The 14,054-nt window shown below is 39.4% G+C and overlaps 1 protein-coding gene across 4 annotated transcripts in view; it reads left to right on the plus strand.

The window, feature by feature from the left end:
• Positions 1-14,054, plus strand: part of LOC126210322 (fasciclin-2) — a 998,930-nt gene that overhangs the window by 855,832 nt on the left and 129,044 nt on the right. For all 4 annotated transcript variants that reach the window (XM_049939521.1, XM_049939522.1, XM_049939523.1 and 1 more), the window contains exons 5-8: positions 808-1,073; positions 2,946-3,149; positions 6,254-6,453; positions 12,808-12,976. In XM_049939521.1, the coding sequence (XP_049795478.1) occupies positions 808-1,073; positions 2,946-3,149; positions 6,254-6,453; positions 12,808-12,976 (839 nt within the window). The remainder of the gene's footprint in view (positions 1-807; positions 1,074-2,945; positions 3,150-6,253; positions 6,454-12,807; positions 12,977-14,054) is intronic.

Consider the following 14,054-nt stretch of genomic DNA (forward strand, 5'->3'; position numbering starts at 1 on the left):
AAATGTTATCCCAGAAAAACTTTTGAGATAAATTCTTGTTTGATTTCTTGAAAATATAAATGAACAGACTCAAAGCATATGACTAGAAAAATCGAAAATGAACCGATTGATACTACATCAAAAGTGAACAGATCAATACTAGGATAATAATAATAATGTCGTGTGGCAAGGGCCTCCCGTCGGGTAGAACGTTCGCTCGGTGCAAGTCTTTTGATTTGACGCCACTTCGGCGACTTGCGCGTCGATGGGGATGAAATGATGATGATTAGGACAACACAACACCCAGTCCCTGAGCGGAGAAAATCTCCGACCCAGCCGGGAATCGAACCCAGGCCCTTAGAATTGACATTCTGTCACACTGACCACTCAGCTACCGGGGGCGGACACTAGGATAATGAAACTCCATAATAAACTTAATTTCTTTGAAAAACTTCTTATTTTTGGCAGTAAGTATTTCACATCTGTGAGACTAGTTCCACAATATAATCTACACTGACATGACAGTGACCCGCTCTCAATGAAATATACGAAGCCGTGTTGTTCTGACCCCTGCTCGTTCGACACATAATGTAACAAATAAAAATTTCCAAAGTGTAATGATTAAAAATGCTTTAGATATTGCTTATAAAGGAATATTTACTACTTAACCTCACTCAGTTAGCAAAGACAACAGTGTGATAGGAAATTCTGTCATACTGCAGGCGAGAAACTGATTTGTGTGAGGTGTGCTGGGACATGGAACTCATCAAGTCGTACTCTAGATTTTCCATCTACAGGAAAGTAAGCATTTACACCTCTGCCTTGCAGTGCCTATCACCTGGGATGATGCGCCAGAGGAGCAGTACCCAACAGTGAATGAGACTTTCAAGATCCGCTGCAGGGTCTCGGCCAACCCGCCTGCCATAGTCAACTGGATGCGCGACGGCCACATCGTGGAGACAGGCGACCGCTACGTGGTCGAACAGGACGGCCTCACCATCCTGAATGTGACCGAGATGGACGACGGCACTTATACGTGCCGCGCCATCGTCATAGCGACTGGGGAGATGGCACTCCGCCCCATACGTGTCGAGGTAAGAGACCTTGTATCGACAAGTGTCAGTGTTGCCCATTGCTGATGCAAAGAATGAAGTTAGATGTGTACTGACATACTATTGTTTGTCAGGTGAAAGTGGAAATATATAAAGGTAAAGACTCGTCTTGCCTCTGAATCTGTTATGTGAGAATGGTTGGCTTCAGATTCATTTTCCCATCATGTCTGAAAGTCAAATAAGTCATTACGTGCAATTGTGTCATTTGATCTTGCTATTTATTTATTATTCTGTTGTATGTCATTGGTTGATATGAAAATTTGTGCCAGAATGGGACTCACATGTGAGTTCCTGCTTATCACGAGCAATCACCGTAACCACTTTGGACATCTATACACACCTCCCAGACTGACCCAAACTGCTGTAAGTCCTACTGCCTGCATTCTCATACCATTGTCCCCTACATTCATGATTTGATGCTCTGAGCAGTACTCTGGATTCACGCACCAGTGAGAATGAGAATAGAAGGAATCTTGACCAATGGTGTTATTTTCTTTTGCCACCCTTGGTGTGTAATATTTACTTGAAAGAACAGTCATGGCTGACGAACAACAGCTGTACTTAATTAGTTCAAAATAAATTCACTGAATGTGAATATCTTGGCATCTGCCGTATTACATGTAGGTATACTACCTATCGGTGACATACGAAAATTTACACCGGACTAGGACTCATACCTGAATTTCCCACTTATCACCTTCGGCTATCTGTGCGTGCCTTCCAGACTGACAAAAACTTCTGTATGTCACATGGTACACATAGCTGTACCATAGTTCCACACATTTTTGACAGTATGACATGTGGAAGTTTGGGTCGATCTGAAGGCACACAGGGATAGCCAAAGTGGTTAAGATGACCACTTGTGGTAAGTGGAAAATCCGTTTTGAAAAGTCCCAGTCTGGCAGAAATTTTCGTGATTCTCCAGTAAGTAATGTACCTACCCACAATACAGCTGATGCCACGATATTTGCAAGGTGAAAATTTATTTCGAACTAATTTCATATGGCTGTCTTTTGTCAGTAATGTCTTTTCTTTCAGACGTGCAAGTAAAGGTATTAAAGAATATAAACAGTTGGGTCATTCGCCTGCGAACACACACACACACACACACACACACACACACACACACACACACACACACACACACACACGCGCGCGCGCGCGACTGTTCGCATTTGTATGTGATGTGTCCTTCATGCTATTAACTACAATACATCGAGTTAGCTGTTATTGTAGATGGTTCCTGTCAAATACTCCAAACTGCATATTGCTGTTGCTGCTAAATTTCATACAGTAAAATGAACAGCAGACATTTTTTTACATCACATTACGAGGTTTCATTTCAAGGAATAATGATTTCTTTTTTGTTCATGGGTAGGACTTTCTTCCGCCAAAGGTTCCTAGTAGCAAGTGTTTGACCATTACATGAATAATATCTTTTGTTAAATTCAGTTATAGCCTGTTCAACATACTCTCTAGTGACTGCTATTTACTTTCTCCGATATTAAGAAACTCATAAATTAGTCACATAACAAACCCTGCACTTTTCAGTGCACCAGGGGAGCTACAAGTTCAAGAATAAAAGGTGTAGTGAATAAAAACATGATATCGAAGAAATAATGTGTTATGGGAATTGAAAATGGGTCAAAGACGGAAATGTATCTCGATATTAATAAAGCTGTATAAAAAGTGACTCATTGCTGTATTTCTTAATGTAACATGAATAAACCCACTAGCAGCGGAATGTATGGCAATGACTGGAAATAGTGGGATAGTAGGGGAACTGAAAAGAAGTGTTACTTTGTTGTACAGGGTACTGATCTTCTAATTTCCTACTACTGTATTTTTCTGCAGGTTCACACACCACCTCAAATGTCGGGTGCTTTGCCACCAAAGCTGGAAGCAATCGAAGGCACCGACTTCACGGCCAAGTGCGCAGCTTCAGGGAAACCCGTTCCGCGCTACACTTGGATCCGTGTGGACACGGCTCGCGACCTAACCAAGGACGGGGATCGCGTGTCTGCTGACGTGTTGCTGGGGGAGCTCAGGATTCGTGAGGTGTGTATACAGGCGGTGCACAGAGTTACACTGTATGTTCCCATTATAAACATTTGTGTGCATGCACGTGTCCAAATATACAAAAAGAGAGAGAGAATTTATGATGCTCTTTGTTGAGAGTACATCTTAATTCCTTACATCACCATTAATAGTAATGTTCATGCTGTGGTTTCAAGTATATCTTTGATCCAGAAGACTCCATATGATGCTTAGTGGAGAGTAAATTGTGTAGCAGTGTCACATCCTCTCCTTCCTTTTCCAGCCGCAAAGGGTCCACAGCAAGAATGATTGTTATATAGGAGGGAGCAATATATTGATTGACTCTTCTAGGGACGTACACTCCCAGGGTTTTAACAGTAAACCACACTGTAATGCACACTGGCTCTCACATAGCATTACATTTCGTAGGTGAACCTGTGACAAAACATTCTGGTCTGCTTTGGGTCTTCTTCCTTTTCCCTCTCAGTTCCATGTGGTACAGGTCCCAGACTGACAAGCAGCATTCAAGTGTTTGTGGAAAAAAGGTTTCGTGAGCGACTTTATTCATGGTTGGACTGCAATTCTTGAGATTGCTTCCAATGAATCTCAGTCTGGGAACTGCATTTCCTACAATTAATGTCCTACAGTTATTCCACTTCAAACTGCTCCAGATGCATACTTCCAGATTTTTAATACAGATCAAGGACAAGCAGTGAGACATGAGTAGGTGCATTACCATGATGCAATTTTCGCAAGTGGTTTTGCCACAATTCTGCTCGTTTTCTTCAGATTTCTTTACACAAATGGCGAGTAACGTCCAGTTAGTATTCCTTATTGACCGTACGACCATAATGCAGGAACTCCTGATGTACTATCCCATTGAAACTGAAGAAAACAGTGAGAAGTTTCCTCTTCCAGCCGTTTTCGTCGAGATGATTTGGCCTTGGTTTCAACATCACATCCTTATACCCCAGATTTTACCACTCGTTATAACCTTACTTAGTGGTTCTGGATCATTGTCAACTTCATTCAGCAGTTTCTGAGCGATGTCTATGCGATGACATTTTTGGACAAAATTAAATATTTTCTTAACAAAATTTGCTGCTACGGATTTCATACCCAAAACATACCAGAAATTGCTGGATTTGAGTCAAAGGATATGCTGATATCATCAGCAACTTCTCAGATGGTGATTTGATGATTTTCAGAAACATTTTCCTTACTTCTTGCACATTGTCATCAATAATTGATGTGCTAGTGTCCAGGGTGGTCATTCTTTTTGTCTTCTTGACCCTCTTTGAAAGTTTTTTACCCCTTGTAAACTCTTGTCTTGCTCATAGTAGATCCCCAAAAGCCATTTGGAATGTGGTGCAACACTTGATTCCAAGCAAAATTTAATGCAAGTTCTTTACTCCATCTTTTTCAGAAGTAAAAATTCGCTGAACCCTTTAAAACATGTATAACCTCTTGCAACAGTAAACTAAATACAGTGAAACCCTGCTTTTACGCTTTTGAAGGAACTTCAAAAAAATGGTGTAAAACCCTGGAAAATGTAACATATGGGAAATCACGTTTTAAGCTGTAAAAATTATGTAGCCTGCAGCTGTCATTCATTATTTCAATACTGAAATACTCCACTACTTATGTATTTTCTCATGCTTAGCATGGTGGGTTTCAAGAATTTTTTTTCTCGTTGTCAATGGCAAATACGTAGAAAAGTATTTTCTGTGGTGTTTGCATGTGTTGTTCTGCCTCTTTCCTGTAGTCATATTTTTGAGGTTATCAGGTACTGTGCCTACTCAGTTATGTAGAAAGCCCCACTCTTGCAAACTATCATACACATTGTTTGTTTGTGGGGGGGGGGGGGGAAGACACATAAATACTGCACTTTGACTATAAATAAATTCTTGAAACACATTTTGCTCAGCATGAAAAATTTGTGTAACCAGTGCTGTGTTTATACTAAAAAGTAAAAACATTTGAGCAATACATAAACAGTAGAGACAGTTTCAAAATGGTTGTTGTGATTGGTCATAATATCTTTATTTGTACAAACTAGTTACTTCCATCAGCCACAATGCCAAGTAGAGCTTGGCAGCGGCGGGAGACACGGCACGAATTGTTGCAACTGTTACAAGTTTACTTGTTCAAATCTGCTGAGTACAGTACTCTGGTGTAAAGAAACGTAACCACATACTATTTATAAACACTACTGGTTGGCCAACATCATGCCAGCGTCATTTTTTTTCTCCGCAAACACTTTTTTGTAATGTGTAAATCACGAGAAAATTATAAATATGTTGATGCAAAATCGGGTGCAAATTAACTTTGTGGACATAGGAAATTTGACGGAAGTGATAAAAAATGTCGTAAACGGCGGCAAAATGTTAATTCCGGGAACGTGAAATTGGGGTTGTACTGCATTCAAAGCTGCTGAAAATGCAAACATACATCAGAATGGAATAATGACAATATTATGACTCTGGCCTCAGCACCCAGAGACAGTGATCATGTGTGTGTGTGAGTTGTGCTTGCACGCGCACCTGTGTGTGTTTCTTGTCTAATTTGGAGGAAGGCTTTTTGTCTGAAAGCTTACTTGTTTGATGGTCTTTTTGTTGTGCCATCTCCAGCTAAGCATCTCCACTATATGGTGAGTAGCAATCCTTCATAATACGGAATATGTGTCCTAACAAGATTTTAAAAAAATTTGTAAATTGGATGTATAAAGCCCTCTAAATAAAAAAAATCCTGTTACTATTTGATCATATCTTGTATGTTACTTTTGCCCATGTTGAGAGTCAACCGCCAATCTCTACATGTAACATAAATCATATTTGTGGTATGAGTGTAAAGCAAACCACACACCGTACAATGGAAGCTTTGAATCGTCAGCGGACACACAGAGAACAGGATGTTCAGGATGAAAACTTGTTGGCTTTCAGAAAGAAAGCCAGCAGGTATGCGCACATGCGCACGCTCACACACACACACACACACACACACACACACACACACACAAACGCCCCTCTGCACATATATGTTGCATCCTGATGGTACCATGTGGGGGCACAGGCGCACACGCGTGCGTATGTGTGTGAGAAATAATTTTTTTTACAAATTGACAGGTGCGGCCAGAGGATGCAGCCAATTACAGTTGCACAGCCAAGAATGCTGCTGGGACTGCCACTGCCACCGTCGAAGTGACTGTCGTCGTGCGACCGCGGATTGGCCGCTTCGATAACATATCCGTAGCGTCAGGCAAAGACTCGGAAGCTGTCCTCGAGTGTCATGCCACTGGTTCCCCTCTACCTGCTGTTACATTTAGGTGAGTAGCTCTCATTTCCACACCCAAGTGCAGGTACAAGTACACCTTGCAGATTAGCGATAGGGTAAAAATATTCCTAATGCTAGAGCAGGGAAACAGACAAAATTGTTGGCACGCTGACATCCTGTTTGTAACATATATTGTATTGTTTCATACATTACTGAGACTTTACGTTCACACACTTAACAAAGTATATGAATCGTGCTAGTGAAGAGTGTATAAAACATAATATAAATTTGATTAAATGTTAGGTGCAATACACATAAGATGTCTGGGTATTATCAACAGGAATTAGGATAGACCAGTAAATCTCCGATTCTTTAAAGACTCAAACTCCAGCATGTGAAACAGCTTCAAACATATTACTTTACAAATGAGTTGATGTATTAAATTTTGCCTTTAAGCATGTAAGTGAGAAAAAGTTTGGGAAATGTTTGAAATTACACTTAAAGTTTGTTGGAAGTTGCTAAGTGCTCTCATTATGAAACACAAGATGATAATAAACTGGGTAATTTACATTCCAGTTTAAGCAGAAGCTAGTTTTTCATGCCTCTCAATGTTTATGATGTTATATCTCTTGAACTATGTGTCGTACAGTGACATAATTTTGCAGGTACTTTCAGTGGTATATGTGGATACTGTCTGCAAACTGTGTTGCAAATACAGTTGGTAATAAAGAAGTAACAAATTAAAATGTCTCGGCTAATGCTGAAGTTTGACTGCACGAACAGCAAAAATGTAGAAAACAATAATCTTTTTTATCGTTTTGTGGAAGTTGTCAGTGACAAAAAAGTTTCATAAAGGTTTCAAATTATGTGAAAACTTTGTTGAAAGTCTCCAAGTGCTATCATTCTCAAATAATGGGTGAAGTCCACCTATTTGCACACTGCCAGTTGTGTTGCCGTAAGAAAAATATGCTGTTTCTAACAGTAATACTTGTATTTTTGTGTTAAACTTTTGACATTAGATTATAACTCTTAAGGAGTAGATTATGATGGTATTTTAAATTCAGCCTGTAATTGTCAAAATATTGAAAAGCGGAAGTTTTGTTGCCTCTGTATTCTGGCATAGCATTTTAATAATACAGATTGGTATTGCTGTGGTCTGACTGGGGTAAGTAGTAATCTTGATTGGTTTGGGTTGTGGGGTACAGAAGATGCTTGGGTGGAATACCACACTCCCACAGGTAGCCTGTAGCATCTTGTGCCCCTCACGCCACACCTCTTCTGTTCCTTCACTACACTCTTCAGTCGAGACCGCTACTCACCCCAGTGGAGCCACAGCACCCATGGGTGACAGTGGCCACAAGTCTGGAAGTTTGTGCGTGGTTATAATTTGTTGAGGGACTTTGTCCAGTAGCTAAAAAACAACCAACAGTCTACTTTCAAATGTGCGTGTCTCTGCTCAGTGCCGCCTCTTTATGGTGAGTAGCCATCTACCGTATTTACTCGAATCTAAGCCGCACCTGAAGAATGAGACTCGAAATCAAGGAAAAAAAATTTCCCGAATCTAAACCGCACCTGAAATTGGAGACTCGACATTCAAGGGGAGAGAGAAGTTTTAGACCGCACCTCCAAATCGACACAAAGTTGGTCCATTGTAATATGAGACACAATTTAGGTCAAATGAATACACCTACAGTAGTTTGGTTCGAGTCGTAATCTTAGCAGTTAAGCTTTACCAGGTAGGCATTGCTATACGTCTGGCGCTCCGTCCATATTTATACGGCTACCCTTCCTTTTTCACGTGCTTCTTCTGGTTTGAAGTTATTGCTTATTTTTCATTGATCTGATTAGTACCGTTCTTTTTGGTATAGGTTTTTACGTCACTCTAAGCTGAAAATGCAGTATTGTACTGTGTCATGCATTGTTTGTCGCATTCTGATAATGAGTGTTTACGGCCTGTTGCCGTGACTTGCTTTTGTGCGTACTACCGCGGCTTACAATTAAAAGAAAAGAGAGGAATCATCTCATTAGCGAAACAGTGGCAAGAGACTGCTATTTGTTGTAACTTACACTGCTGCGTTCTTTGATAATGATAAACAAGAACCAAATAATGGACTGCATATGTTAGAAGATGTTCTAAACTAGAGTTTATCGAAAATTTTTCTCCGTTTGAAAATCTTTGCAGATGCCTCTTTAGTACATTACATTCTGCACAGAAATTAGAGTCATCTTAGATTTAAAAATCTAGTGAGTTGCCGTGCTTCATTTCTCACTGTATCACTATTCGGCATAAGAATAATACAAATATAAACATGACATGATATGTATATTCTTCCGCGTTTGCTGTTGTCTCACTGTTAGTTTCGTAGTTTATTAGGCAGACAGGATTTAAATGAGATAACTGCAAACACGAAAGAATACATGGCAAAATGTTTACATCCGTATTATTCTTATGGTGAAGAGAATACGGCATGTGATTCACAATTCATAAAAGTTCCTATTAGGAACTACCTCTTGTCACAGGTAGGAAAATATTCAGAACATAGAGTTAGCCATATTGACAGACAAACATCCCAAACAGTCTTGCCAGTCGGATTTTCGCTGTACATTGAAATGCTGCTACATTCGAAGATGAACAATACGGAATTTGTATTTACTTCATTGGATAATGTATGAAAATGCAGTGGTTGAAACTCGGGGCGGAGAAAAAAGCTCGTCTTCTACCTTTTTTTTAAATTCATTTACTGACTCAGAGGATTTGGCGCCAGTATTTATATTTGTGCCTGCAAAGCATGCCTGTGTAGCGGTACATATATTCGACGGCAGACGTTAGTTGTGGCGGCACCTACCAACATTTTTCAGAACTTCCGTTTACTTTGCACTCGATTCTAAGCCGCAGGCGGTTTTTTGAATTACAAAAACCGGAAAAAAAGTGCGGTTTAGATTCGAGTAAATGTTGTTGTTGTGGTCTTCAGTCCTGAGACTGGTTTGATGCAGCTCTCCATGCTACTCTATCCTGTGCAAGCTTCTTCATCTCCCAGTACCTACTGCAACCTACATCCTTCTGAATCTGCTTAGTGTATTCATCTCTTGGTCTCCCTCTACGATTTTTACCCTCCACGCTGCCCTCAAATGCTAAATTTGTGATCCCTTGATGCCTCAAAACATGTCCTACCAACCGATCCCTTCTTCTAGTCAAGTTGTGCCACAAACTTCTCTTCTCCCCAATCCTATTCAATACCTCCTCATTAGTTATGTGATCTACCCACCTTATCTTCAGCATTCTTCTGTAGCACCACATTTTGAAAGCTTCTATTCTCTTCTTGTCCATACTAGTTATCATCCATGTTTCACTTCCATACATGGCTACACTCCATACAAATACTTTCAGAAACGACTTCCTGATACTTAAATCTATACTCGATGTTAACAGATTTCTCTTCTTCAGAAACGATTTCCTTGCCATTGCCAGTCTACATTTTATATCCTCTCTACTTCGACCATCATCAGTTATTTTACTCCCTAAATAGCAAAACTCCTTTACTACTTTAAGTGTCTCATTTCCTAATCTAATTCCCTCAGCATCACCTGATTTAATTTGACTACATTCCATTATCCTCGTTTTGCTTTTGTTGATGTTCATCTTATATCCTCCTTTCAAGACACTGTCCATTCCGTTCAGCTGCTCTTCCAAGTCCTTTGCTGTCTCTGACAGAATTACAATGTCATCGGCGAACCTCAAAGTTTTTATTTCTTCTCCATGGATTTTAATACCTACTCCAAATTTTTCTTTTGTTTCCTTTACTGCTTGCTCAATATACAGATTGAAAAACATCGGGGAGAGGCTACAACCCTGTCTCACTCCCTTCCCAACCACTGCTTCCCTTTGATGTCTCTCAACTCTTTATAACTGCCATCTGGTTACTGTACAAATTGTAAATAGCCTTTCGCTCCCTGTATTTTACCCCTGCCACCTTTAGAATGTGAAAGAGAGTATTCCAGTCAACATTGTCAAAAGCTTTCTCTAAGTCTACAAATGCTAGAAACGTAGGTTTGCCTTTTCTTAATCTTTCTTCTAAGATAAGTCGTAAGGTTAGTATTGCCTCACGTGTTCCAACATTTCTACAGAATCCAAACTGATCTTCCCCGAGGTCGGCTTCTACCAGTTTTTCCATTCGTCTGTAAAGAATTCGCGTTAGTATTTTGCAGCTGTGACTTATTAAACTGATAGTTCGGTAATTTTCACATCTGTCAACAGCTGCTTTCTTTGGGATTGGAATTATTATATTCTTCTTGAAGTCTGAGGGTATTTCACCTGTCTCATACATCTTGCTCACCAGATGGTAGAGTTTTGTCAGGACTGGCTCTCCCAAGGCCGTCAGTAGTTCTAATGGAATGTTGTCTATTCCCGGGGCCTTGTTTCGACTCAGGTCTTTCAGTGCTCAGTCAAACTCTTCACGCAGTATCGTATCTCCCATTTCATCTTCATCTACATCCTCTACCATTTCCATAATATTGTCCTCAAGTACATCGCCCTCTATATACCCCTTCCACCTTTCTGCCTTCCCTTCTTTGCTTAGAACTGAGCTGCCATCTGAGCTCTTGATATTCATACAAGTGGTTCTCTTCTCTCCAAAGGTCTCTTTAATTGTCCTGTAGGCAGTATCTATCTTACCCCTAGTGAGACAAGCCTCTACATCCTTAAATTTGTCCTCTAGCCATCCCTGCTTAGCCATTTTGCACTTCCTGTCGATCTCATTTTTGAGACGTTTGTATTCCTTTTTGCCTGCTTCATTCACTGCATTTTTATATTTTCTCCTTTCATCAATTAAATTCAATATTTCTTCTGTTACCCAAAGATTTCTATTAGCCCTCGTCTTTTTACCCACTTGATCGTCTGCTGCTTTCACTACTTCATCCCTCAGAGCTACCCATTCTTCTTCTACTGTATTTCTTTCCCCCATTCCTGTCAATTGTTCCCTTATGCTCTCCCTGAAACTCTCTACAACATCTGGTTCTTTCAGTTTATCCAGGTCCCATCTCCTTAAATTCCCACCTTTTTGCAGTTTCTTCAGTTTCAATCTGCAGTTCATAACCAATAGATTGTGGTCAGAATCCACATCTGCCCCTGGAAATGTCTTACAATTTAAAACCTGGTTCCTAAATCTCTGTCTTACCATTATATAATCTATCTGATACCTTTTAGTATCTCCAGGATTCTTCCAGGTATACAACCTTCTTTTATGATTCTTGAACCAAGTGTTAGCTATGATTAAGATATGCTCTGTGCAAAATTCTACAAGGCGGCTTCCTCTTTCATTTCTTCCCCCCAATCCATATTCACCTACTATGTTTCCTTCCCTCCCTTTTCTTACTGACGAATTCCAGTCACCCATGACTATCAAATTTTCGTCTCCCTTCACTACCTGAATAATTTCTTTTATCTCGTCATACATTTCATCAATTTCTTCATCATCTGCAGAGCTAGTTGGCAGTAAATACGGTATCCTAATGCTGATTGTTCTTCAATCTCTGCATTGATATTGTTTGACCTTTGGGAATTGCTTTTTACCAAGGTTTCAGTACTCTGTGAACGGGACTTTATTTCTCCATTTTGGATACCATTTTGGTGTAGTTTTTGCAGGGTTTATGCTCTTATAGACCGTGAATGTGGACATCATGTTTTATTGTCATAACATCCTTCTTTGGTGTGTCTTGTGTGGCATATGTGCTGTGAACTTCAGTCTGAAGATTGACTTGATGCAGTTGTCTGTTTTGTCTAGACTGTGCAAGTTTCCAACAGTTACTACAACCTGCATTCGCCTGAACCTAGAATGTCGTTACTGCAGCCAAATCTTGGTCTTCCTCCACAATTTTTAATGCTCGCACTCCCCACCAATATGTAATAGACGACAGCTTGATGCTTCGGTGCATGACCTATCAGTTTACCCCTTCTTTTAGTCAAGTTGTGCAATAAAGGTACTTGTATTATACATTTTCTGAGTTCTGCCTTTTTTAAAAATGCATTTATCCCTTTACTTCCATTGTTAAATGCATTAATATACTGGAAGAAATCAAGAAACACACACATGGCTTACAGAGCTCTTATTAGATATCTTACTTTTGAGAGGCAGTAGCAAATTCATTTATTGACACTGTGCAAGTAAACAGTTATTCAACCAGATGCCTGATAAATTTGAACTTGGTGTCTTGCGAATGCAAGTATGTTACCTCATTTGCACTCACATTCGACCTAATGATTAAACGTACTAAAATATGTAATTACAGCCAACAATTATTACGTGACAATTAATTCCCTTGAGGAGGATGGGAATTTACCTTATTGTCTTTTTCTTTAACTGAGCTAATTTCCTGCACTCATGTTATGTTTTTGCTCTCTTTGTGTTAGGAAGCTGAGTAATCCTAACCGCTACATTAATGGCATCCAACCGACCGAGGACAGGATCACAGTTGACGGTGTCGATAGCCCAGATGGCAGGACGAGAATTGGCAAACTTATAATTTCTAATGTCCTGCGATCTGATGACGGTTTGTATGAGTGCATAGCAACTAATAAGGTAAGTTCACTTCTTAGTGAGTACACTATTTTTATCTGTTTTGTACTGTTCAGTGGGGTTTCCTTTAGCTGGAACTGATTCGTAGAAACACGGAAAAGGAAGGGAAATGCACTATATGTTTAAAGTTGGCTGTAGACTTTCATTCTGAAACATACTGGAATACATATACATTGTCCTAGTGACAGAAGATAAAGAAAGAATATTCAATATGGTTTTAGGCTGGATAAGTGAAGTTACTGTGGGAGTGAAGTTACTGTGGGTTTGCATTTTCTCAATTATATTGTGTGTGTGTGTGTGTTTTTTTTTACCATCTTAGTATATATATATATATATATATATATATATATATATATATATATATATATATATATATATATATCTAAAAAGAAAGATGATGAGACTTACCAAACAAAAGCGCTGGCAGGTCGATAGACACACAAACAAACACAAATATACACACAAAATTCAAGCTTTCGCAACAAACTGTTGCCTCATCAGGAAAGAGGGAAGGAGAGGGAAAGACGAAAGGATGTGGGTTTTAACACACATCCTTTCGTCTTTCCCTCTCCTTCCCTCTTTCCTGATGAGGCAACAGTTTGTTGCGAAAGCTTGAATTTTGTGTGTATATTTGTGTTTGTTTGTGTGTCTATCGACCTGCCAGCGCTTTTGTTTGGTAAGTCTCATCATCTTTCTTTTTAGATATATTTTTTCCACGTGGAATGTTTCCCTCTGTTATATATATATATATATATATATATATATATATTTTGTGTGTATAAATGTATATTAAAAAGGGCAGTTAAAATGCTGTATCCTTGTCTGACTTCACTCTTGTTGTAGTAGACTGTCCAAATTTTATTTCCAGAGAAAGAGAGAGGCATCCTGTATCACTTTTCAAAAATTATTTCTGAACACATCATTGTCTGTCTGTGTGCTGTTTATTTGCAATGCCATATATTCTCATATTAATTCTTAATTCATTACGCAGCTATGTAGTAGTGTTCCTGATTAAAATATTTATCTCTATTCCCACTCACACTGGACAGTGATTTGTAACAATTGAAACTGATTATGTGAG

This window comes from Schistocerca nitens, chromosome 10 (assembly GCF_023898315.1).
Source record: "Schistocerca nitens isolate TAMUIC-IGC-003100 chromosome 10, iqSchNite1.1, whole genome shotgun sequence".
Lineage (NCBI taxonomy): Eukaryota > Metazoa > Arthropoda > Insecta > Orthoptera > Acrididae > Schistocerca > Schistocerca nitens.